At 43.0% G+C, this 26,225-nt stretch overlaps 1 protein-coding gene across 9 annotated transcripts in view; it reads right to left on the bottom strand.

Moving 5' to 3' along the window:
* AFF2 (ALF transcription elongation factor 2) overlaps positions 1–26,225 on the bottom strand; it is a 537,205-nt gene that overhangs the window by 121,170 nt on the left and 389,810 nt on the right. For all 9 annotated transcript variants that reach the window (XM_070785319.1, XM_070785321.1, XM_070785322.1 and 6 more), the window contains one exon: positions 4,482–4,578. In XM_070785319.1, coding sequence (XP_070641420.1) covers positions 4,482–4,578 — 97 coding nt within the window. The remainder of the gene's footprint in view (positions 1–4,481; positions 4,579–26,225) is intronic.

The following is a 26,225-nucleotide window of genomic DNA, read 5'->3' as shown; positions in this document are numbered from 1 at the left end:
ATGTTTAAAAGGGCCATAAGGAAGGACAACGACCAATTTGTGTAGCGATTGTGTTTTTCAAAGCATTTTCTTATACACAATCTTCATCTTGTCCTCAGAGTTAGATGAGACTGGTTATTCCAGTTTATTAATGAGATTAAAGTCCAGGCTGCTCTAGTCGAAAAACCATGCTCTTTTAAAACTATTTTTTTTTCAATTTGTGTTAATTACAGCAAAGTGATTCGGTTATATATATATATGCTTTTTCAGACTCTTTTCCACTATAGGTTATTACAAGATACTGAATAGAGTTTCCTGTGCTATACAGTAGGTACTTGTTATTTATCTATTTTATACCTAGTAGTGTGTATCTGCTAATCCCAAGCTCCTAATTTATCCCTCCCCAATCCTGTTCCCTTTAGTAACTATAAATTTGCAAAAGCTATGCTCCCAATGACTACATTTACAATTCCTCATGGCAAGGTGCACACAGCTAATATGTGTTAGGAAAAGACAGATCTTTTCATTCAAGTTTGCCACAAACTGACTCTTTTCCAGATAGTTAATTCAGCAACTCTCTTTCACCTTCAATTCCTCGCAAGAAAAGAGAAAGTAACGTATCTATTCTTTCAAATATGAGACACTTTAGATCATTAGTAGTAATAGTAACAGATGATGATGATGTAAAGGGTGAGTACTAAGTGCTAACCATAATTTCACATGATTTGGCCTGTATTAATTCACTTACTCATTGAACCTTCACTATGATCCAATGAAGAAGGAGCTATTGTTACCTCGATTACCTCCATTTTATAGATACTTAGGTCTTTATCCCAAGATCACCAGACAAGTGACAGAGCTAGGATTCAAGCCTGTCAGACTACACACCTATGCTCTTGCTCACTCTCCTCCATGAGGCCACCTGTGTTCACCTGTGGACTCAGTTGCCTCCCAAACTGTCCCAACCAAGACAGTGAAGTGCAGTGGGGAATGTGGAGAGAGTATGCAAACTTTTAACAAATATTTTCAGGGTACAATCACCAGGGCTTTTAAACTGAAACCATGTGCATATATGATCATGCATCTCTGACTTTAAAGAGTCACCAGAAGGTAAAATATCTTGTAAAAAATATATTTATATTCCTGGGTCTCCATAGCTGAGCATTTGGCATCTTTAATTTGTATGTATGTATGAAGATCTTCCCCTTAAGGCTTCCTGCTGTATTTCCCTGTTTGCAGGAGTAATAGTTAGCATTTAAACACATCCTAATGGTTCTATTGGTGTCTGTGCAGAGGACCCACTCAGAACAGCCAATACTGCCATGGAGGGTGCCCGTAGAGGGGCAGGGAGAGGGCACAGCGTTCTGATTAGGAGAGAACTTGGAATGAAAGGTCAAATTAGAAGCTGACACATCTTGAACCCATGCTTCCTCTTCATACAAGCATTTACAATGCATTCTTTCGGGATTCTTTATATCACAAACCATAGCATATGGTCTTAGGAGCTTTAGGGAAAAGATTCATGTATACTCACCAAATCTGGGCAATTTGGGTCTCCTTAGGTGAGCACAGGTGCAATGATTATGAATGAGATGATCTGAAGAAGTCTCCAGAAAGCTAAACGCTTTTTTTTTTAATTTAACTATGTGTGTCTGAATGTAGTTACTGGGTTCTGAGAAAGTTTCTATGCATAATGCCGGCTCAAACCCATGGAGTGGTCTGATCCCTAGGACACGTCATTTATCGCACCTGTGCATTTGTTTGGATGCTTTCCCTCCAACCATCCTGCCCAAAATAGAATGATTCTGCAATTCCACAGCTCGGACTGGAGGCCCAAATCTACCACTAACATTTGCCATGAGGTTTGAGTAAGACCAACCACCTAACTTAATGTCTGGCACAGATCAGTGGGAGTGCTCAGAACTTCTAATGTTGCTGGAAATGTGATGGGCTCAATTAAAAGATGAGGGAATAGTACCATATGACCTATGTGGTGCCATGTTATCTCATTGGAAAAGAAAATGATTTTGGTTGTTCCTCAGTAAGTTAAACATAAATTACCATATGATTCAACAATTCCACTTCTAGGGGGGGAACGACTGAAAGAATTGAGAGATTCAATTCAAAAGAACTGAAAACAGGTGTTCAACAAGAACATATACACCAAGGCTCACGGCAACTCTATTTCTGATAGCCAAAAGGTGGAGCCCAGTGTCCATCACTTGAGGAATGGATGAACAAAAGGCAGCAGAATAGTATTTAGCCATAAAAAATGAAAGTATTGATCCAGGCCACAACATGGATGCACCTAAAATACACAATGCTGAGTGAAATAAGCCAGACACAAAAGGTCATGTATTGTATGATTTCATTCAAATGAAAAAGGCAAATCCACGGAGACAGAAAGTAGACTAGTGGTTGTCAAGGGCTGGGAGGTAGGGGAGCTGGGGAGTAGCAGCTCAGTGTATGATTTCCTTGTGGGGTGACAAAAATATTTTAGAACTGGTGTTGGATCCACAAGCTTGTGAATGGACTCAATGCCACTGAATTTTAGACTTTAAAATAGTTGATTTTATGTTATTTGGGTTTTACCACAATGACAAAAAAAGGAAAATGATGTTAACCCATGCATTTTTGAAAAAGAATATTTGGTCCCAGAAAGCCAGAACTCATCAAAACTTGGTGTCACAGCGCCTGCCTTCTACCACAGGAGCATTGTCTCCTGACCTTGAGCCTTCAGGCTTCGTAACTAGTCCTCAGACTATAAGGAGGGTTCATTTGCAAATGTTTATAACTTTATGCCCACTTCTTGCTAGACTCAGTTAGAGGGAATAAGTTGTTATTTTGCCTTACTTTAGATATCCCAGGTCGACTCCCTCTTCAAATGAGAACCTCTGTTGGGGAAGGCATGACCAGGCCAAGGGCAGTGTGCCATGGAGCACCACAAACTCACCAGCAGGGATTACCTGAGGGTCAAGGCATTGACACACACACCTGAAACATCTTAAACCCCTAAAGGATTCAGGACAACTGACCTAATGCCACTTCTTCAGATAAATACAGAAAACAATAACTCGAGAAGCCAAAAGAGCAGACTGCACTTGCATAATCACATGAAGAAGTCAACCTCCAAACTCTACTTTCGCTTACTGTTGATGACTTGCTGGAAGTGGGTTCATTAAAAAGTCATGTTGCATCTGTCAAAATCAATGACCTAGGATTTTTTTGGAGGGGTTATTTGCCATTATAATGTTCTGGTCACTGGCATATTAAACACTGAAAGCAGGAGTGGCACACACGGGAATGTAAGTGTGCATTTTCCATTTGCTCTGGAGCCCAAGTAGGAAAGGGATTGCTTGCATTCAGGAAACATACCACAAGCTCCTGGGAGACAAAGGTGCTTGGTCTTTATAAAGCATCAAAGTTACAAAGATGCAATTTTTACATATTATCCAAAATACAAGCCGAATAAAGTGGAGAAAATAAGGGAGAGGGGAATTTTGGCCACCTAACATTGAAGATGTACTCAATTTTAAAATTATACTAAATGGTAAGCATTCTCGTGGGGTCAACAATTATAGATGAGAATGGAGTCGGTGAGCCTTGGAGAGTTTTTCCTAAGGTTTTCTTTGCAGGCTCCTCACAAAATATTTAGTGAATGTGGAATTATGTACTGGTTAACTACCTTGAAATACTAGCGCTTGAGCATGCCTTGAAACACCCTGGTTTCAGTTTTATAAACTCAGCAGACTTCACTATAGAAAGAACATGATTAGGTCTTAGCTTTTTTTTTTTTTTTCCTAAGGTAACTGTTCTGTGTTTATTTGAGATTCTTGGGACACCCAGGAGGACCCCACAGGCAAGACAGGTTTCTGTCCTAAAGGACACACATGAGCATCACTGATACTACACACTCCACTGCCATTCTCATGATTCATATATGACACCTGACCTTTTTAAATCAACAGGTCTGGGCTCATTGGAAATGCTGCAAACACACATTCTTGCCGTCTAATTTGGTGTTAAGTCCTGTAAATATTAATGATGCAAAATGGAAGAAATCAGGGTAGCAACAACTTTTTGCCAAATGTCTTTTGCCTAAAGGCTCATGTGGGTAGTCACATTTATACTCTAAGGGATGGATGAGTCTGGGTGCTAAGTCTTGGCTGGAGTCACTATGGGAAAGTTACACTGCACTCAAGACCATACTTAGCCCAGGATAGGGAAAGACGATCTGTACTGCTTTTGATGACCAGTAGGTGTATATGGTGAGGAGGGAGCAAAGGCAGGGGTGAAAGCAGTGAATTTTAAGAGCTCAGCATCTCTTCACTGAAAGTGTGAGCTGAGTTGACCTGGTCCAGAACACTCTGCCTGCCCTTGCTTGTTTCCCTTGCTCCAAAGCCCAGTGATGAAGCAGCAGGTAGGCTTGTGGATGGCAAAACCATTCCAGTTCCTTCAGCTCCCTCCCTGCCGGTCCAGAATGAGCCCTATGCTGTTCCTACCTGGTAGAGCTCAGTGGCAGTGCACTGAGTGGTCAAGGTCTTCATGGGCTCAAGGTCATCTTCATCACTGCTCAGCTTCAAGTCATCTTCAAGCATCCTACAAAAAAAAAAAAAAAAACACCAGTGGCACTGACGTTAGAAAGCGTCTTTTCTAAATCATCCTCAGATACATCTTGAGACGAGGATAAAATATTGATGCTCCAATCTGACAGCTGCAATTCTGTCAAAGGTGCAGAGGGAACCAAGATTCTTTCAGCTAATTAGATATTTGAGCTCTTATATTTATGTCTGACTCTGCACACATCCTCCCTCTCTACCTTCCCCTAAATCAAGGGGAAAAAAGGACTATTTCAGCATCTCCAGAGATGACTGGAGTCTATATATTTTTACTACTGAAAGCGTAATAAATGTACTGATCAATCATTGTGGAGGCAGAATGTGGCGGTGGATCTCTACAAGAAAAGATGCTTTGAGTCTCCCATGAAAGAACAGGGGCATGAGGGCAGCCCCTGGCTGGAGAGGCTGTTGTTGGAGCCTGCTGGGGCTCTATGGATGACCGAGGCAAAAGGCCCAGTGAACTTCCGTTGCCTTCCAGTGCCCTCTGCACTGTGGCAGCTCGGTGGCTACAAAATAGCTGGGTGAGAAATGGCTCGTCATTAACCTTTTGATATATGACCGATCTCTTCCTGTAAAATTTGATCCCAGAGATGTAAGCCCACGATATGTATAAGAAATCTTTCTCTCCTAAGGCAAGGTACCTGAAAAATATGAGTGGTCAGAATTTGGGTGATGAACTAGCACTTTCAAAATTGTTTATCGAGCAGGCAGAGCCTTTCTGTTTCTATAGGGATATTAATTCCAGTGCCACCCGCTTTCTAACTCCAAACTTGAGCTACACCATGAAGAGTGACTTACTGTCTTAGAATTCCAGTTACACTCTTTTCAAAGCCCAACTGGTGTTACTATTTTTATTTCTTAAACACAAGTTTTGACCTCATCCCCAGGCTTCAAGTGGAGCCAGCCCCAGCTTCGCTGGACTGATTACTAGTTTCTGAGCATACTTGGCTCTTTCTTGCTTTCAGACTCAGCATCAGGCTCCACTCCCTGGCTAGAAGTCCCTTCTTCAACTCTGAAAGTTCTATTTTTTCCTAGACAGCTCAGTCAGATCCCACCTCCTTCACAAAAGCTTCTGAGAAAGAATCTCCATCTCAGAAAGAATCCTCTTTCCCTCTCCCCCCTGCCAGCTCTGGCTGATCCCAGCACTGGCTGTCCACTGAGCACCCCCCAGTCCGCAGGTCCCATGTACACAGGTGTGGCAACTTATCCACCTCGGCCTTCCACACAATGTCTTCCCAGAAATGATGTAGCCCACCAGCCTCATTTTGCAGACAAGCAAAGAAAAGTTCAGGGAAGCCAAGTGTTTTGTTCAAGGTCACACAGCTAATTAGTGCTACATCCCATCCTAAAACTCCCATCTCCTGATTCCCACTTGTGTGCATTTTCCAGAAGGGAAGCTGGAAGGCAAAAAGCAACTTCTAATTTGATAACTAGGAGAGCACATTATTTTGGAGGTTATGTCCAAATGTTAGAAAGGGATTCAGGTCACAGTGGGTTTCAGAAAATCTCCAACGAAAGTCCAGTTCCTCCAGTTTTGTGCTCAATAACCTAAGACCAGAATGTGTTCACTGAAACTGGAAGATGGATATAAAGGATGATTCGTGGGAAAGATAGTTGTTAGAGTTGGTTTCAGATGAGTGAAATTTGCAGGATTTATGACTGTCCTTCAAGAGACTAGTGGATGTTTGGAAGATTTTAGAGAAGTAGACAAAATGTATTTTACCATTTCTTTTGAAGTTGCAGGCTTATGACTGAACAAATAATTCTTTACAACCCATTGTGGTAAATGAAGACTGTATCATTCTCATAAGGAATAGAACTCAAACATTTAAAAACGACCTGTGATGGGCTTCATTTTCTGTGTGTGTGTTCCGGTAGGCAACGTCTATGTGTTAGTTTACATGTAAGGGTTCAGCAAAATAAATGATAAATGTTTAAATGATTCTAACCCTTTAGAGAGTCTATTTCTGTGTCAGGGAAGGTGCTAAGTATTTGATTGTTGTTGTTGTTTAGTCGCTCAGTTGTGTCTGACTCTTTGCAACCCCATGGACTGTAGCCCACCAGGCTCCTCTGTCCATGGGATTCTCCAGGCAAGAATACTGGAGTGGGTTGCCATGTCATTCTCCAATGGAATCTTCCCGACTTAGGGATCGAACCCATGTCTTCTGCATTGGTAGGCAGATTCTTTACCACTGAGCCACCAGGGAAGCCCTAACTATTTGACTAGCAGCATGTAATTTGGATCTTATGAGGGAAGTTCTCAAAATAATAATTAGCCCCATTTTCAGGTGGGGCTGATTATTAGCCCCTCCTGGAAAGTAGGGGCTACAGTGAGGTCTAGAGAGGTTAAGGAACCTGCTCACGGTCACACAGCTCATAAATCATGGCGGCAAACACAGAACCCAGACCATCTCCAGCCATAACATCTCCAGCCAGAGTATGTAATGTTTTCTTAGAGGATGTAACTTACAAAGGGAAGAATAAGAAAGAAAATCAACAGCAACAACAATCCCACAAAACAAAACTGACGTGGAATCAAAATGTTGAATTCAACTGCAGGTTAATTATAAACTCTGATACAATTGGTAAGTCATTTACGTCTCTGTACCTCATCTATGTCCCTCATCAGTTAAATGGGATAATATTAATAATTAAACTCCTTGCAGGGTGGTGGCAGTGAGCATAACATGAAGCAATGTATGAGGAATGAAAACATAAAGCAATGCAGTTAGTTTGGAAATAAATTGCCAGTTAGAAATAACTGTTACCAAATCATCACAAGCAAAGTCTTAGTGAGACTTTGTTTCTCTCATCTCATTTTGCCAACCAAACCAAAGTTTGCTGTGGTGACTCAGGAAATGTCTCAGGGGTCTCTAAGATCCAGAAATGGGCTCATGATCTTTAAGCTACTCTCCTTCAGTTACAACCAGGGCATGGAGAGCAGAACTCAGCACTGATTCGACTCTCCAATCAACTTGATAAGATCTTAACATGGAAATGAAAGGCCCTCCAGTGAACAGTTCTAGAAATAGTCGGCCAATCTGTATAATGATTGACATTAAACACTTCCCGTGCAACAAGCTTGGTGTGGAGCTGGTTGTTAATAAAATAAAGGACAGTCTAATGCATAGATTCAAGTCCTGGCAAACACAAGTCAAGGAAATGACTAGAAAGGCAAATGATCATGAGTTATCTCTGGAGGTGTTAAGCATTCATTTCATCCCACTCCTTCCCTGATCTATTAAGCTTTATTATTGAATCTACATGTACTTGTTTGCATTTCCATCTCGAACTAATGCTGAACATTACTCTAGGGAAAGTGGAGGATTATTGAAAGATTTGGGATTTAATTATTATAGCAGCACCATTCATGCCCATTGCAGTTCAGGTGGTCTCAGCAGAAAAATGGTAATCTCTTTTCATGAGATTATAGTTCCAGAGACAGATTCAGCACACACTGGAGAGCCCCATATGTGAACAGACCACACTGAGGTGAATGTCTGCCCACGTGTGTGGTCATCAACAATGACAACAACAGTTGTTCTCCCATTTCTCAATTACAGTAAATCCCTACATAGAAGCCTTCAAGTTGTGAACTTTCAAAGATGTGAACTTGCCCCTGTATGCCAGCTGTTTGACTATACTATTGTACTTTTCCAGGTACTATTCTGTAAGATTAAAAAATGTTTTCTTTATGTTTTGTGTGTTTGTTTTTAAGTATTATTTGTGTGAAAAGTGAAAGTGAAAGTTGCTCAGTTATGTCCGACTCTGCGACCTCATGGACTGTAGCCCGTGGAATTCTCCAGGGCAGAATACTGGAGTGAGTAGCCTTTCCCTTTTCTAGGGGATCTTACCAACCCTGGGATCGAACCCATGTCTGCCTCATTGCAGGTGGATTCTTTACCAGTTGAGCCACATGGGACAGTTTTGTAAACCTACTGCAGTACAGTACTGTACAGTTGATCATTTTAGTTGGGTACCTAGGCTAACTTTGTCAGACTTACAAATAAATTGGACTTATGAACACACTCTCAGAACAGGGGGACTTGCTGTAGATGAAAACAGAACAAATCAGTGATCCTTTGTGACTTTAGATGTTTTTTTTCAGGATCTAGTGCTTCACGGGGTCTGCCTTTGTGTGAAAATTCTGTTTTCATTTTATCTATGACATCATTTCTTGAGTATTAAGAAATAAAATAATTCATTAGATTGTGTCAACAAAAACAAGTCCTGGTCTAGAAAAGCTTAGATGCTGAAGGTTGGGACAGATGAGATGGGATGAACAAAAAGAAGACTTGGGAGGCCTTGGAGGAGGAAGGAAGAGCCATGTTCAGGGTCTTCTCTGTTCCTAATTCTCTGGGCTTTGAGCGGATCCTGGTGGCCTCAGAGGGCTCTTGGCACCAGGAAACCCTAGGACACTATGGTGTGACAGGCCTCATATTACTTGCAACTGTAACATCTGTTGTCTAGAAACCTTGCCACTTCACAGAGTGGAATGCTCAGGTGACTTTGAAGTGGAAAAAACAGAGAGCTTGAAACATTATTCCAGAAGGTTCCATGAAAATGAAGCCTTTAGTTGTGGCAGCTTGAGTCTCAGATCAAGGGCTTAAGAGTCAGACACATCTGAGTTCAAATACTGGATTTTCTAATGGGTTTGTAGTCTTGAACTAGTTAATAAAACTCTTGGAATCTAAATTTTCTCACATGTTAAAATGAGCAATAATAATACCTATTTTGGAGAAATTTTGGAAGGATTTCAAAAATAAAGCTTATACAAATTGCCTTGGAGTCAATACAGGTGGCTTTTGCTTTCATCTTGGCTATTATTACTATTGTTGCTATTAGTACCTGAGCAATGGTGCTGTAAACATTTGAATAATACCAAGAAAGTTCTGATGGTAACCCAAAGACTGGCAAAGGCATCAGCTAGCAGGCATCATTGGAAGCCCTTGACCAGGTGAGGAGAGGTTCAAAGATCCTTAAGGAGTTTGGGAAGTTTCAGGGTTTGGATTTATTCTTCTACAATGTTCTAAACACGTCGTGGTTGTTTTAGGTTTCCTGAAATCCTCCAGAGTGACTAAGATCCCCTGGAGAATTAGAAGGCCAGTTGCAAGAGGAAATACCTAGGTAGTTCCAAGTGAGAGTTAAAAAAAAAAAAAAAAAAAGGCCTGTCTTTGATTACCTGCTCCTATATCTGCAAAGTGACCTGTGGACCCAGAGAAAGAGGTCAAGGATGGCCCCCATTGGACATTGTGCTCACCTTGGGTTCTGTCTTTGAGCCTACCACTCTCAGGAGGTGGTTCCAAGACACGCCTGACTTTAACCTTCACATGCAAGACTGGGCTTCATGAGCTGTTACTTGACCCAGAATCCTTGCTCAGAAGCAACCTTCTGAACCCCGAGTGGTTCTGCAGCCTGCACAGTGCCTTTCTGTGAATTACAAAATGAGGCCCCTCTGGGCAGACAGATCATCAGGTGCACTACTTGATATGGGCTGGATTCTGGCTTCCAGAATGGAAGTAGCTGCCATATTGGTGGATGATGCATAGACGGACCATGGCTCTTCCAGCTGGAAGTGCCTAAAGCGTTACCTCTGTCACCTGTCACCCAGAGGAGGTACCTACAACATCGCCCATGTACGGCTACAGCCTTTGTCTCGTGCTGTCAGACGTTTGTTTCTACTGTAGCTTTAACTATTTTCAGTTCTACCAGTTAGGAGTTGCCCTGTGCTATCTCAGAGCTTCCATCTGGCAGCCTGAGTGCTGTTCTCTGTAGCCCACACTTGGACACTGGACGTGCAATGGGCTTGGGAGGTAGTTCCATTGTGTGGGGGAGGGGAGGAGGCTGTTTCAGTCAGGTTTTACGCACTCAAAAACTGAGAACCATAGCTTCTCTCTCAATTATTTTGGGGTTTTCAGGGGACTAGCTTAAATTACCATTGTCCTCATAAATATTCATAGCTGATAGCAATCAGAGTAAGTGTATTCATTTTTTTCTCCAAATGAATAACACAGCAGAGCTGGGCTGGGCATTCCAGAGAGTCCAGGGGTGCCTGAAGACCTGAGCTTTCTTGTCAGGCAGCCTCTTACTGTGGACCCTTTTCTAGAATAGTATCTTAGTCTTACTGACTCCTTAAAAGACACTTCCTCTTCATAAAGTAGGTTGGGGAAATGAAATATGACTGGACTAGAACTACTCAGGAAATTGTCTATTTCCCTACCTAGTGCTGTGTAGTCTCGGCAGCACTGAAGCATTTGTGGATAGTGAGGCAGGCGATGAGGAAGAGGCTGTGATATTTTTCAAAGGATTCATTCTGTTTCCCCAAGGTAAAGGCTCTTTTCTCTGGAGAAGCTGCATTTAATTTTCTCAAGGTTTTAACTTAAAAGTCCGATTTTATGACCAACCCACTGGGAATCCTGGAAATTCCGAGTCTGAGGGCTGGGGCAGTGACAAATAGTTTGAAGATCAGATTGTATTCTATGGGGATAAGTCTCCAAGATGTATTAGGTGGGACCTCTAGCCCAGTGTCACCCAGTGGGTCCACAGCCTGGGTCCCAACTAGATCACGCACCCTTCCATGGACATACAGACCAGAGAAGGAGTATCTTTTATAGATGATGGTCTTCTTGGGGTTTCAGAAAATAGGGCATCTCACAAGGTTACTCTGGTTCCTTAGTGAGAGAATTGAGAGGTCCCTTAGGGACCATCTATCTAGTCCAGGGGTTGGCAAACTGAGGCCTTCAGTCCAAACTAGCCTTCCTTCTGCTCTTATACTGCCTGTGAGTTAAAACTGGTTTTACATTTCGAAATGGTTGAGAAAAAATCCAGAGAAGAATAATATTTCATGACATATGAAAATTATATGGCATTCAAATTCAAAGTCATATTGTAACATAGTCACACCCATTCATGTACATATTAACTGAGCTTTTATGCCACAGTGGCCAGGTTCAGTAGCTATAATGGAGAAGATAGGGCCCCCAAAGCCTGAAATATTTACTATCTGAGCGTAATAAAGTCTGCTGACTTGTGCTGTAAACCAATGGTTTTCAAACTTTCCCATACCCAAGATTCCTCCCTTGCCAGGTGAAATCGTATCAGGAATTCCAAATAAAAGAGTCATTCTGCTTGGCTCACAGCCAGGTTTGGGAACCTCTGGGGTACCCCAGGGATGATGAATATATTGTGAAAACAACTCATCTGGTCAAGTCATATGTTGGGGGTAATTATGGCTCCATGGATATTATACAGGATTTTGTTAGAGAACATGAGTTAAGTTACTTAATTTTTCTGAACCTCAGTTTACTTCTCTGTGCAGTAGGCATAAAAATAATATCTATCTCAGAGATTCAAAGGATGCAGACTAGTCTGTTTGGCTTGAGTCCTGAGTACATACATACAAGGCAAAGGTAGGAAACAAAAGAGTAAGTATCTGATTTCTATCCACACGCATGGCATGTATGGATTTATATCTATACCATATACATAAGCCCAAGCTCATAGAATGAGCCTTGATGTATATGATTATTGACTTGTATCAAACTGCCACCTCTTCAACCTTGGACTTCTGTTGAATTGATCACATAAATTCAGCACAATACCAATTTTCTCCTCCATGGGATTTATTTTGAATTTGATTTTCATTTTCTTGGTATATTTCTCTGGGTTATGACATTTTCTCCAAATGTGGGAACTCAAGTTATCATGCAAAAGACAAACTGCCTAATAGAATTCAGATGGCTTTCAAGAATGTTACACACACCCAAACATTATTGTATCATTTTTCAGGGTGTGTGTGAAAACATCTAAGAGTGGATTTCCCTAGAGAAGATCATAACCCAGTGGGCCAACCTAGACCTGACAACAGCTTCTGGGATCATTCCAAAGGGAAAAAGAGAATCTTTTGTTTTAAAAAATATCCCAAGCATACAGCTTAATAGTAGATGGTGCCAACTCTTCAGTAGGACTGTCCGAGTCATCTTGAATGAATTGTGGAGAGTCATTCATACGGAGTAATAGGGATTCATTCAGGATCATTTACTGGGCTTGGTATTTGTGGGTGAGACAATGTTGGAGCACACAAGAGCACAGATTTTGCAGTTGGGCTGTGCTGAATTTGAACCCTAGTGCTAAAACAGGCTTCTCTGGTGGTTCATTCAGTAAAGAATCTGTCTGCAATACAGGAGACCTGGGTTTGATCCCTGGGTTGGGGAGATCCCCTGGAGAAGGGCACAGCAACCCACTCCAGTATTCTTGCCTGAGAAATCCTATGGAGAGAGGAACCTGGCAGACTACAGTTCATAGGGTCTCAAAGAGTTGGACACAATTGAGCAACTAACATTTGCACTTTCTAAAGCATACTGAGTGTGGACTAGGGCAAGTTATTTATCATAGCTTCAGTTTCCTAATCTGTACAATGGAAGCAATAATAGTACCTATTTCAGAAGGCTGGTATGAGGATTAGGTGAGATTATGTATGTGAGATGGTTGGTAGACACTCTGTGATTACTGTAACTATCATTACTACTTGCCATGACTGTGCTTGCCCCTGGGGAGGCAACAGTGAGATGACATGGCCTCTTCCCCTAAAAAAACTCACACCTTAAGAAGGATAAGACTTGATAAACAAACAATAACAATGTAATGTTGTAAGTTCAATGTTAGAGGCATGTAAGAAGGGACTCAAAAGAAGGAATGTTGATGTCTACTCAGAGAGTCTGGTGAAGGCTACCCAGAAGCAGTAGTCTTTGAGCAATGTCTCTGAGGCAGAACGAACTGCCAGGGGAGGAAGAAGGAAAGAGCAGCCTAAGGAGAACAAGCAGAAGTAACAAGAGACTTGAGGTTTGGGGAAGAGTGGGGCACTTGGTCTGGTTGGAATATACTGTGTGTCAGCACCAATGAAAAGGGCTGAGTCTAAGGAGGTAGGTTGGGGTGAGACCAAACCAAACCTTACCTCATTCTGAAGAAGAACAGAGAGAGGAAAGAACCACAGTTTTTAAGCAGGAGAGGGACATGGGGAGCCAGACGTAGAGATCTCTGAAAGCAAAGGACCCATAGATGGACTGGGAGAAGGAGGCAGCACAGACATCTGTGAGACCACCGTTGTCATAGTCCAGGGAACCAGGACACTGACAGTCAGCTTGGGAGAGAGAAGGGACCAGATTCTACAGAAATGTTGGGGTTAGAATCAGCGGGGTTGGGACACTGATGATCCTGATGCCCAATGTCTTCCCAGCCACTCTGAGGGCACTGAACTCTGCCCATCTCCAAAACACACACACACCCCTCACACTAGGCTGTCCCTCTCTGTTCACGAGTATCTCCTGCTGCTCCCATGGCTCGCATACCTGCCCTAGGACCAGGGGAGGGAATGGTCTCTCATATTCAACCTTCCTCTCTCTGAAGACACGACTCATAAATTCCATTCCCCACTGATGAGGTAAGGCAGATATCGTTCCATGAAGGCTCCTTAGAGCAACCGTGGCTGAAAGAGAGCAGAAACCCCTGTGGTTCCTGCCAAGAATGTCCCAATCACACAGGGCACTTCATTACTTCTCTCTTCCCATCAGCTCCTAATTGTTAAAGGATTAAGTAAAGAACTCCTTTATCGAGCTGGTCCATTAATCTCCATCTAAGGAAACTCTTCAAAACTGAAAATATTAAGGTTCTATTAAGCACCCTACAACTGGTGCCTGCTGGCAGTCCCTGTGCTTTCCATGAAACTTGATGGGAGCTGGGGGCTGTTCTTAGTGAGATCCTTAGCTGCTGATAACACAGCACTGTAGCTTGGAGTGCTTTAAACTGTTACTCAAACCCCTTTCTAGAGAAAGGTTGTCAAAAAGGACTGTTTACCTGAACTGACACGGCAGATAGGATTTCCTGGAGGCCAAAGCATAAATAATCCACATTGTCTTTCAGATTGTTGAAGCACAATAGTCAAACCTAACCATTGAGGCCTACATAAAACCTTGACAGCAATGTTGCTCGGTTGCTTATGAAAAGCTCACCTGATTGATATGTTCAGCTCTTTCTTGCATCAAAAGAACACCCTCTCCAACAAACACACATCCCCACAGTTTGTTTAGGGTAAAAGAGGCAGATTGTCTTCTAACCCATACTGACAGTGTTTCAACCCTATAAAATCCTACAGCTGGACTTTCTTGGGGCACACAGAGCCCAGGGTCCCTGTGAGTGTCCCATCAGGTGAGCACAGATGAGCACCTGTCAGGCAACACATATAAGACAGGGTGAAGCCCGGGTGATGGGACTGCTAAAGATCCAGCCAGCTACTTTTAGAGTCAGGCAGTTACATACTTACATAATGAAAGCAAGGAAGACCTACGAGCTGCCCCTAGATCTTTGACCCTCACACCAAAAAGGACACCATCAAGACCACTGGAACCGGACATTGGCAGAGTAAGCAGTCTGTGGTGGAGAAGCCCATTCTAGACCTCAGTTAAGGGGTTTTATGGGCTGCAGTTCTCTTCCTCGGGGTGTGTGTGTGGGGGCGGTGGTGGTGGCACAGAATGTTCTATATCTCCCCAGTCCCCGGGAAGCCATGGGAAATTGTGTCATGACAGGCTCCCAGAGGAGACGGGAGGGGAGGCAAGTGGGAGATAGCCTTGAAGTACATCTTGAGATCGTCTTGTGCTCTCCCATTCATGGAAGATCACTAGGTGTTCTGCCAAGACTCAGATTATCTGTGGCTCAAGCCTCGGCCTACACAGCCTATTTGAATATCTGTGGGGTGTTCACAGTGCCTTGGCAGAGCTCTTCCCCTACACTACTGGAAATCCTAGTCAGTGGCTCCCTGCTCCCTATGGGACCAGCTGTACAGACTTGGGGGCCATGCTGAATACGCTCATTTACGAAGTTTTCCCATCAAACATGATGCCCATATTGTACTTCATTACTATAAGCGGAACAACAGCTAATGGACTTGTCTCTGCTAGGAGTGATGAATGTGAACTAAGCCAGCCATAGCTCAAGAACAAGGACACACATCTTCAAGAACTAGCCTGTGTTAGAGTCCTCAGAGACCAGTGACTTGCCTCTTTGCAGAGCCAGCTGAGTTGCATGTGGTTTCTGAGCACAGGCAGGGGTTGAGTGTAAGGCCTGAGTCTGCTCTGCAGTCAGGCCCAAGTTGAAACCCTCACTGGCTGCATCACCTTAGCTCAAATCCCTTGAACTTCCAAGTGGGTCCTTGGTGAGAGAGGACTCCTAACACTAACACCTTATAGGATTGTTGTAATTATTAAATGAGACAATGCTAGCACATGGGAATCACCCCACCTTTATCATCTATTGTGATTATTGGCTCAAGATAACTCAGCCTGGATTATCCTGAATACATTAGATGTCATTTTTACTTGGAACCAAGTAAAACTAGAGAAGTGTGTTTTCACGTTAATGTGAAAGTTGCAGAAAGGAAAAGAACTGTACTTCAGCCCCAAATAGTTTTCTCACATCAGAGGTAGAAGTAGATCCATTTTTTTTAGTACAAAGTCTATTAATATTATATCAACATTATCAAATCTATAAAATTCAAATATACATAAAATAAAACTGAACTGCATATCATAAAATATTAATCTACCAGATTTCAGGAGTGCATAAAAATGCTTGATATTGAGAAGTCTATTCATATACTACATCATGTCATTGACAAATAAAATGATAAAAAAAATACGATCATCTCAACAGATGCCAAACACACACCAGATAAAATTTCATGCCTATTCCTGATTCAGAGCTTTAAAAACTGGGTAGAAAAGGATCCATCTTTTCTGGATAAGGACTATGTAATGGAAACTGTCAATCTAAAGGTATGTTTTAATAGGTAAAAACGTTAAATCAATTTTTAAACTTGTATTTTAAAATAAAACTGGAATCACAGATGACTGTTTCAAGTGTTTCTAAAAATCTGTATTAATGTTGATTCATTGGGTAGGCAGAAGGAACACAAACAGACTAATATCATCCAATGACACCATTTGTTCTGATAATTACTCCAATTTAAACAGTTTTGAGGCATCACATATGGCTTCCATGAGGAATTCTTCCCATGTAGGTAAAGACAAAATTAGAAAGTCACAGGAAAACCCTCAGGTTCCACTTCCACATTTCCTAAAGTATTAATCCTTTAAAAACACATCACCATTGTATTGACATTTGTGTCTGCCTACAAGTTTTATAAATGTAGAGATGCTGGGTAACTTGATAGAAAATTTGATCCTATTGTTTTAACAAAATGAGAATTGTTTTAGAAGGGGCTCCACAGTGTCTGGGCATAAATTTCCCCTAAGTAACAGTATGAGGCAAGCATTTTCTCCAGGGAATTCAACATTTATGTTGATGCACTTGGCTGCAGAGCCAATCCTGCACTGGCTCTAATACAGAGGAATTTTCTGAACATTTTGAGTAATGGGACTGAAATAATTTAACAGCTCCTTCTGTGCATGTTAAATTAGTTGCATGATAAATTTAGCTTCTGCAGAAAACTTGTTTACACTATAAATTACAGCACATGGCACAATCACATTGATGTGGAAAGCCAGCCATGTTGAATCATTTTGGCCATCTCTCTCCAAACTTCAGCCTGGTGCAAATGAATTATCTGTGGCTCACCAACACAGTGTGGGTGTTTCTTAACCCTGGGATCCTGCTGAAGCCATGTAAAGCCAATATCTTAGAACTTCCATTGACTCCAAAAGAAAAGTTGAAGTTCTGAGATGAAAAGATTCTCAAGATAATGAGTGACACACAGATCTAAATTGTTCTGTGTTGTTGTTCAGCTGCTATGTTGTGTCTGACTCTTTCCAACCCCATGGACTGCAGCACACCAGGTTTTATGTACTACCATTTTATCAGTGGATTAGGAGGGATTGACTTTCTGATTCTGAAACACAGAAATAATCCAGATAATTAATGAATAAGAACTCTGGTAAGTATAAGCTCCCAAGAGGTATAAGGCCATACAAAGGAGAGAACAAAGATTTGGAAATTGCGTGGACTAGGGGTCCAGTCTGGGCTCTTGCATTTACTAGCTGTGCAAATGTAGGCAAACTGATTGACCTCTCTGAGCCTCCATTTTTGGCTCTTTAAAACAAGGTCCCTGATATCTATTTTGCATGCATTTTGGGAAGAGCAATGTGAAAAGAGTATGATGGTGAGTGCTTAATAAATGCTACCACTTCTATTATGGTATTAGGACAAATTGGATCCTGGTTCTTATACCAATGCATTCAGAAGCAGTATTAAAAGAATCCCTGCATATGAAATTACCAGATCTCTGGTTGAACAAAGCAGTTTCAGCCACAACAGAGTCATAAGTAGGTTTTACATACTGTTGGCAAACATATTAAGAAATTGGAGGTCTATCCTTTCATGATTTGCCTTAAGTAAGAAAGTGCCAATTCTAAATATTTGTCCCAACACTAGGCTATTTCTATCCTATTGTTCATAGACTCATTTGTGGTATATGGGCAGCTAGCTGTTTAGATAGAGAGAAAAACAGAAAGAGCTATAAATATAGACATGGAAAGTGGCAGATCCCAATACTGGCCAGGAATTATCAGTTAATTTCTAAAACTATAAAATATATTTAGAATACAAGTGTAATCATCTGAAATAAAACAGCTCCAGTCATTCTAGGAATAACACGTTAGTCAATTCAAAGCTCTTTGAACATCACACTCATCAGATGTAAACTAAGGGCTCCAGGGCTCCCACCTTGCCTCGGTCTCACCATGAATCTAAGTTGGCTGATCCTAGTGAATGATCACAAGACTTACTGAGGTAAGTTCACTGTGTGCCAGACACTCACTCTGCCACATGTGCCAATGGATCACTTCATTGACTCTTTTTAAAAAATCTGGGAGGCTGCACTCGTAGTTTCTTTTTTTAGTTAAGGAAACTCAGAAAAGTCAAGAAATGTCTCCACAGAATGGGAGAAAAACAGTTGTGCTTCATATATCTGGTAACAGTCTAGTATCAAAAATATATAAAGAAGCCTGGAACTGAAACCATAAAAATGCAGGCATGAAATTAAAAGACGCTTGCTCCTTGGAAGAAAAGCTATGACCAAACTAGACAGCATATTAAAAAGCAGAGACATTACTTTGTCAACAAAGGTCCATCTAGTCAAAGCTATGGTTTTTCCAGTAGTCATGTATAGATGTGAGAGTTGGACCATAAAGAAAGCTAAGCGCCAAAGAACTGATGTTTTTGAACTGTGGTTAGAGAGTTAGAGAAGACTTAGAGAAGAGTTAGAGAAGACTCTTGAGAGTCCCTTGACCTGCCAGGAGATCCAACCAGTCAATCCTAAAGGAAATCAGTCCTGAACATTCATTGGAAAGACTGGTGCTGAAGGTGAAGCTCCAACAATTTGGCCGCCTGATGCAAAGAGCTGACTCACTGGAAAACCCGGACGCTGGGAAAGATTGAAGGCAGGAGGAGAAGGGGATGACAGAGGATGAGATGGTTGGATGGCATCACCGACTCAATGGACATGAGTTTGAGCAAGCTCCGGGAGTTGGTGATGGACAGGGATGCCTGGCGTGCTGCAGTCCATGGGGTGTCAAAGAGTTGGACATGACTGAGTGACTGAACTGAATTGAACACAATTAAAAAATTGGCAAGGGATCTGAATGGATGTTTCTCCAAGGAGGATATACGAATGGGCAACAAGCAGGTGAAAAGATGCAGAACATCGTCAGCCATGAGGAAATAGACATAAAGTGAAAACAACTGAAATATCCATGAAATGATGAGTGGACAAACAGCACGTGGTATAGCCAGAGCATAGAATATTATTCGGCCATAACAGGGAACACAGTACTGGTACATGCTACAACAAAGAGGCATCTTGAAAACACTATGCTGAGTGAAAGAAGCCAGATACAAAAGACCACATGTTGAATGATTCCATGTACATTAAATGTACACAATAGGCATAGCTATAGAGATAGAAAGTTGATTACGAGTTGCCAGGGGCTGGGGGTTTGGGGAGTGAGGAATGAGTACTCATGGCACAAGAATTCTTTTTGGGGTGATGAACATATTCTGGGATTAGACAGTGGTGATGATGGCATAAGTCTGTGACTACCACAAATCACTGAATTGTACACTTTAAAAGGTTATTTTATGGTACCTAAATCTCAATAAAGCTGTTTTTTTTAAAGGTCACACAGCTGGGTGAGTGGGAGGAGGGAGAGGTGAGATGACCGCCTGCACTTGCCTGATGCCAAAGCCTATGTCTCTAACCACTCCACTAACTGCCCTGCTTGATGGAGATTGACAGGAGCTCTCACATACATTACAACTCACATCCATGGAGAAAACTGCCTTGAGAAAAAGAGCTATTTTTCCCCACACACAATCCCTTTCTCCTTCCATTTTTTCTATGTTAAAACTGCAGTTGATACAGCCAGCAGAAGCTTAACCAGGGGAAAAGGGCTTTGTCTTTCCAGGGGAGACAAAGCATTATATTAAAGAGACAGCTCTCTGGATGGTGTGGGGACCAAGCCCAGAACCCTTTAGCAAAGATGCTCTGTCCCTCTCTGACTTTAGAATTTCCAAACCGGAGGGTAGTAAAGACAGGAATGCATCTGCACGAAGGTCTCCTCTCACAGGACAAATCACCTGTCCTCTCACAATGAACCCATAGGCAGGCACGTGTGTCATGTGGCCTGACGGTGTGGACAAGGTGATTTAAATAGACAATTAGGACCCGTGGCAGGAGGCTCACATTTTAGTGGTTACAGGAGAAGCCAGGGTGAGAATGTAGACTTGGTGCTCACTGATCATTATATACAGAGGTTCATTAAGCACAGGGAAACTGGGACTCTAAAACTCCTTTTCCATATTTTGAGGTGGGGAAAAGGTTCTGGCCTGATGTGTAGTCTGCCCAGGACTGTGGCAATTTCTCTTCTGTTGAGACCTCTCCATGCCTAGTGCTCTGCTACCTAATCGATTTTCCAGATTCTGACACATGGGATTAGGTAGGTGGGCTCCCATCAGGACCCCACACTGGTGATGTGGTTCTTACACTCATGCAAATGTTAGATCACAAATCCAATTTAAACCGGGGTTCCCTTGAGCTGAGAGATAATTTGCCTTTAATCCTCTTCCGGTTGGCTATCATCTAAGCTTCCCCATTTGAGACATGACACTGTGAGAAATGTCCACAAGTCTTGAGCGCACTCAGGAGTCCCCAGCACACACACACCCCGCCAGGAACACTGTTTCTAACCATAGACTTTTAGGTCTTGACCCAGACCTTGAACCCAACCTAGATCTTGCTGCTATCTCCCTCACCACCCACCTTGCGTTCCCAGACCTGGTCAAGGAAACCATCCACGGCTGGTTCAGGGACGATGCCCTGCCCTGGGATCTGCCCCTCCGACTGGGGGTTCTGTTCACGTGGGGAGTATTTGGCCACCCTGTTGGTTTGGGGACCACAAGGTAATAGGAGCTTTCCCCTCTCATTCTTTATGCCTTTTGTTATTTTTAATCACCTACCTATCAGGGCCAAATTGCCTTGTCACTGCCTCAGAGCTTGCATGTGACAGAGGGAGCTGCTATTGCTAATGCGTGCCGTCACTAGGGCACGTTTCACTTGCCTCAGTTTGACAGCCACACAATAACCACCTTTCCGCGAAAGAAAACTGTGATTTAGTGGGGAGAGAATGTGGGGCAACAGCCAGATTTGTCTCTGGGTCTCCAGCGGGCTCTCTTGGCACAGCCTCCAACCGCAAAGCCCAAGAACGATCGGCCCCCAGGAAGAAGACTGGTCTGAAGGGTTGCTTCAGAGCTGCTGGCAGAGAAGGCGGGGGCTGCTTCCTCTGAATGCACTGTCTCCACAGGAGAAAAGCAAATCTGTTTGTTTTTTTTCATTACTTTCTCCATTGCCCAAGTAGCGGCTGAGCAGCCTTTTCTTAACTTGGTAATTGCAGTAACAATGTTATCTGGAAATTACTGTTTGCGATGCGGCCTGAGTCAGCTCCCTACACGGAGTCATTCTGAGAGGGCGGAGGAGAAGGGAGCTCAGCGTGGCTTTCCTGGGTTGGGCGGGTGTGTGTGTGGGCTGGGGGAGGCGCAGATTTCATGTTCATGAGGCTTCCCCCTGGCGGGGTTGGGACAGAACCCAGCAGCCCATCACTATGTCCTGCCATCTGAAGGAGCCCATCTAACAAAGGTCATGAGACCGGTGCCATGAAGGAAAGGGAAATTCAGGCAACAGGCTGATTATGGGTACCTCTGCATGTGACCATATTTGGAGACAGGGTTTTTACAGAGGTGATGAAATGAAAGTGAGTTCATGAAGGTGGGCCCCCATTAGACACAACTGGTGTTCTGATAAGAAGAGGAAATTGGGATACAGAAATACCTGTATATGGATGGTGATATGAAGAGATAGCAGCATGAGATGTCCATCTACACAAGCTCAGGAGAGAGGCCTGGAACAGATCCTGCCCTCATAGCTCTCAGAAGGGACCAACAACTACTCACACCTTGATCTCGAGCTTCTAGTCTCCATAACTGGGGGACAATGCATTTCTGGTGTTTCAGCCCCCAGCATGTGGGACTGTTACATCAGCCCCAGCAAACGAATACAGGATTATATCCAGGGCCTCCAAATATGTGGATTGGAGGGGAATGGGTATCTTTTTACTCTTTTCACATACTCGCCTTACCACCTAATGACCTGGGGAAAGAAGCAGTTGTTGGGGGGGTGACACAAACAGGCTTGCTCAAAGAAAGGAGCAACTGAGGTGGCTGGGGAGGAGAATGCCAGGGACCAGTTTTCTAAAGTGAAAAATAAGTGAAACTTGGGTCATCTGAGCCTCTCAATTGCCATATCATCTCCAAAACTAAAATGTAAGCAAACTCCAGGTCACACCTCACCCTGTTTAGGAGGGTCTTCAAGTGAAGAGAGAGCATTGTTATTTTGTTTGGTAATCCTCATTGATTTTACCTCTATTCTTGTCAGTGGTAAAGCTGAGTGTGGCTTCCAGTGACTTCTGATAATGCCATCTGAGGGCAGATTCTAACTCTTTAAATGAGTAGTATTAATTTTAGAACCGAAAGCATTCTTATAGCATGGATTTGTCCCCTGGAGAGCTTACCATGTCACCCTTTTGGCACACACTCGGCAGACCGTAGACTAAGGGCTGAGTCACACAGCGTGAGAGGTGAAATGCCAGAGAGTATGATGTCAGTGAAAAGCCCAGCACAGAATGCAAGATAATCACTGATGCCCGAGGCACAGCCAGCAACGGGGCTTATCATTTTCCCGCCAGGAATGATTGAGCATGCGGCTGTAGACATAGTTCTGAGCTGCCCTGCTTGGGCTGCTCCATGCGGGCCATCCCACCTGCTTTCTCTTCCTCTGCCTGCCCATCTGCAATGACACTCTTCCCCCTGAGCTCCTTGCTTTTCCGCTCTTCTTGGGAGACACCATCTACTGCCCTGCCCCCACATCTCCATCTTCAGCCCAGACATTTCCCTGAGCTCTGGACTCACAAATCCAGCTCTCTGCTAGACAGTTCCACAACCATGGCCCACAAAAACCTGGAGTCCCAGAAAGCAAAAATTAAACCCATCATCTTTAGCCTCCTCCTCCTCCTGGTTTGTTTCATTTAAGCATTCATTTTGTTTTATCTATCTGCCCATCCACTGTTGTAGTTAAATACACATAACAGAAAGTTCACCCTTTTAAAACAAACTATTTAGTGCTTTTTAGTGCATTCACAGTGTTATGCAGCCACCACCATTATCTTGTTGCAGGATATTTTGAGCACTCCAAAAGGAAATCCCATTCCCTTTTCCTATCCCCCTCCCCCACCCTTGCTTCTCTCCATCCCTAAGCAACCTCTAACCTGCAGCCTAACCTCTAGCCTCTCTTGATTTGCCTAGTCAGGATCATACAATAGATGGACTTTTGTGTCTGGTTTCTTTCACTTAGCACAAAGTTTCTGAGGTTCGCCCATGTCATTGCATGGATTAACACTTCAGCCCCAAGCTTCACGTTCTACCTGTCTCCATACTGTCACCATCCACCCATGTTTTAAAGCAAGAAAACTGGCTGCTGCTGCTAAGTCGCTTCAGTCATGTCCGACTCTGTGTGACCCCATAGATGTCAGCTCATCAGGCTCCCTCATCCCTGGGATTCTCCAGGCAAGAACACTGGCAGTTACTTCAAAATTTCTACTCTAGCCCTCAGATCATATATCTTGTCAATCACTTACTCCTCGTGATGGGACCACAGACCATCCTTTCTCTCTGTATCCCCTCTTCTTGACTGACACCTTATCAAAAGCCTTCAGCATCTCTCTCCTGGGCCACAGTGATCTTTCTATAGCATGACTCTGGCCATGTGACTCTACTTGGAGGGTAGCAGTCTTGGGAGGTCTAGAATCTGTAAGGGGGTGTGGCCTTGAGGGAACTGGGGCCTGGGGCCTCTGGAGGAGGTTCTTTCACAGGTCTGGAAATGGGCTGGTGGGAGGGAGTGACTGGCACCAGAATGTATTGGGACTTGTGTGGGACTTGAATGGGATCTAGGGTCAGCATCACAGCATGCTCCCAGGGTTCCTGGTAAGAGGAACATCCCTTTGCCTTGGGAACAAGAGGTGTTTATGCAGCATCCAGAGAGCCTTCTGGCTGGGATGGTCAGGTGTTGGTGTGCCACCCTGAGGGATGACTACAAAAGAAGTACTTGAGAGATGAAGTGTGCCACATGAGGTGCAGGCTGGGAGGAAAGAGCAGAGCTCATCGGCGGTACTGCCATCTCCTCTGTCTCCATAACATATGAGCACATCAGAACCCCACGTAACTACCAGGTTGCCCTCTTACACTTAAAACAGGACTGTTCATGTGAAAGAAAAAACTGTTGGGCTCATCTACATGCAGACTATGCTGGTCATGAAAGGCTACTATAATTGTGTTAGTTGGGATGGACTTTGTTCTGCTGAATGCATTCCAGCTCTTCTGAAAGTCGCTCACTCACCACAAGGCCCCACTTAGGGAGAGGGCTGCCTAACTTTACCAGCCTGTAGCCCCGGAGCCTTCCCACATCCCTGTCACCAAATGCTCCCTCCCTCTAGCCACTGTGGGTCCTCCCCAGATGAGCTCTTCCCTAGAGAACTGCCCTTAGCAGACAGAGCCACCTGGCTCTTGGCTAGGAAGCCCCCATCCAATGACTAAGGCACAAAGGTCCTCCATGGGATCAGGCTACACCCAGGCTCTTTGCTTGGCTGTCTTCTATCCATCTTCTATTTCTTAAAGGTTTTTCCTTAAACACACATTCTTAGGAAAGGCCAGCTTCTAGGTATCCTGACATCAAACCACCCTAACTCCACATATGGTGTCTCACACCCATGGGTCTTGTTGATGGGAATTCTTTGGGTCTATTTCATTTTTAAGATCTAATCCCTCAGTCTTTTTAGGAGAAAGTAAGGGCTTAATCCATATTTAATATCCTCTCCAGCTCTTCAGAAATGTACACCATCATGCTACAACATCAGAAAAATCTGTTACATTACTAACAATGGTTTTAATTCATTCTTTGAGTTGTTTATTAGCACTAAATTAAATAAATGCAAAAATAACAACTTTTGTATATTTCCCAAGTATGCAATTATATAGCAAGAAGCCTTTGCTGAAATGTCAAACATCTTTCCACAGAGTTTCGCTTAATATTTATTAAAACAGGGCCACAGACTCCTTTATCACATGCTGACTCTCCACCATCACTTGTTCTCGCGATAGTTCAGCCCTCTTCCAAGGCTGATGGTACTTCCCATTTTACAGATGCGAGTGATTAGAGACAGAGCATTGAAAAGATGTATCACACAGCATGTTGCTGAGGTCTGCACCAGTACAAAGCATCTTCTATGTTCTATACTACTGTGAACATCTAGAATGTGCTGAGATTGTTTTTCTCATCCAATACAGCTTCTTCTTTTTTTTTTTTTTTTCCTTTTTGCTTCTGCTTCTTTAAGCAGAGACAAACAAACCCACAAAAAAGTGCCTGTCACTCTGCTGTATTGTTTTTCCACTAATTATGCTTTATTTAATTAAAAATAAAAGCCAATGTATATCCTAGGCAAAGAATCTTACTAAGTTGACAGCTTAGAAATGTGAAGCCTCTCTTTGTTTAGGGGCACAAATAATCCTTGAAGACTAAGAGCGTAAGTTTACCTACATTTCCCTCCCCTTGTCCTGGAAAGAACAGCTCTGGGAGTCACGGGTGGGGGGTGTCATAGAAATAACCTTGTCAATCCTTTCTGCCAACAAGGGTGCTAATTAGAGCCAATTAAGAGCCTCGTTTTTTGTCTGTGGAACATCTGTCCATAGGCATTGAACTCTAACACCCCGACTCATTTTATCAAGCCCCAAAATATCAGAAAGCATTTCATGTTGGTCCCTGCTAATGCAGCTTGATTTTCAACTCATAAGAAGTTCCGAATTCTGTTTTTAGTCAGGATCCGCTACTATATTCCTGTACACTCTCACCGTCATTCATACTTACTCTATTCAGAAAGAAAAATCTTCGTGAGGTGTTAAGATGCCCTGATCAAGAGAAGTGGCAAAGATAAAACCATGGGAGACCCACGCTTCTTGTTA

The sequence above is a fragment of the Bos indicus genome, chromosome X (genome assembly GCF_029378745.1).
Source record: "Bos indicus isolate NIAB-ARS_2022 breed Sahiwal x Tharparkar chromosome X, NIAB-ARS_B.indTharparkar_mat_pri_1.0, whole genome shotgun sequence".
NCBI lineage: Eukaryota > Metazoa > Chordata > Mammalia > Artiodactyla > Bovidae > Bos > Bos indicus.
This window is presented reverse-complemented; position numbering and strand designations above follow the sequence as displayed.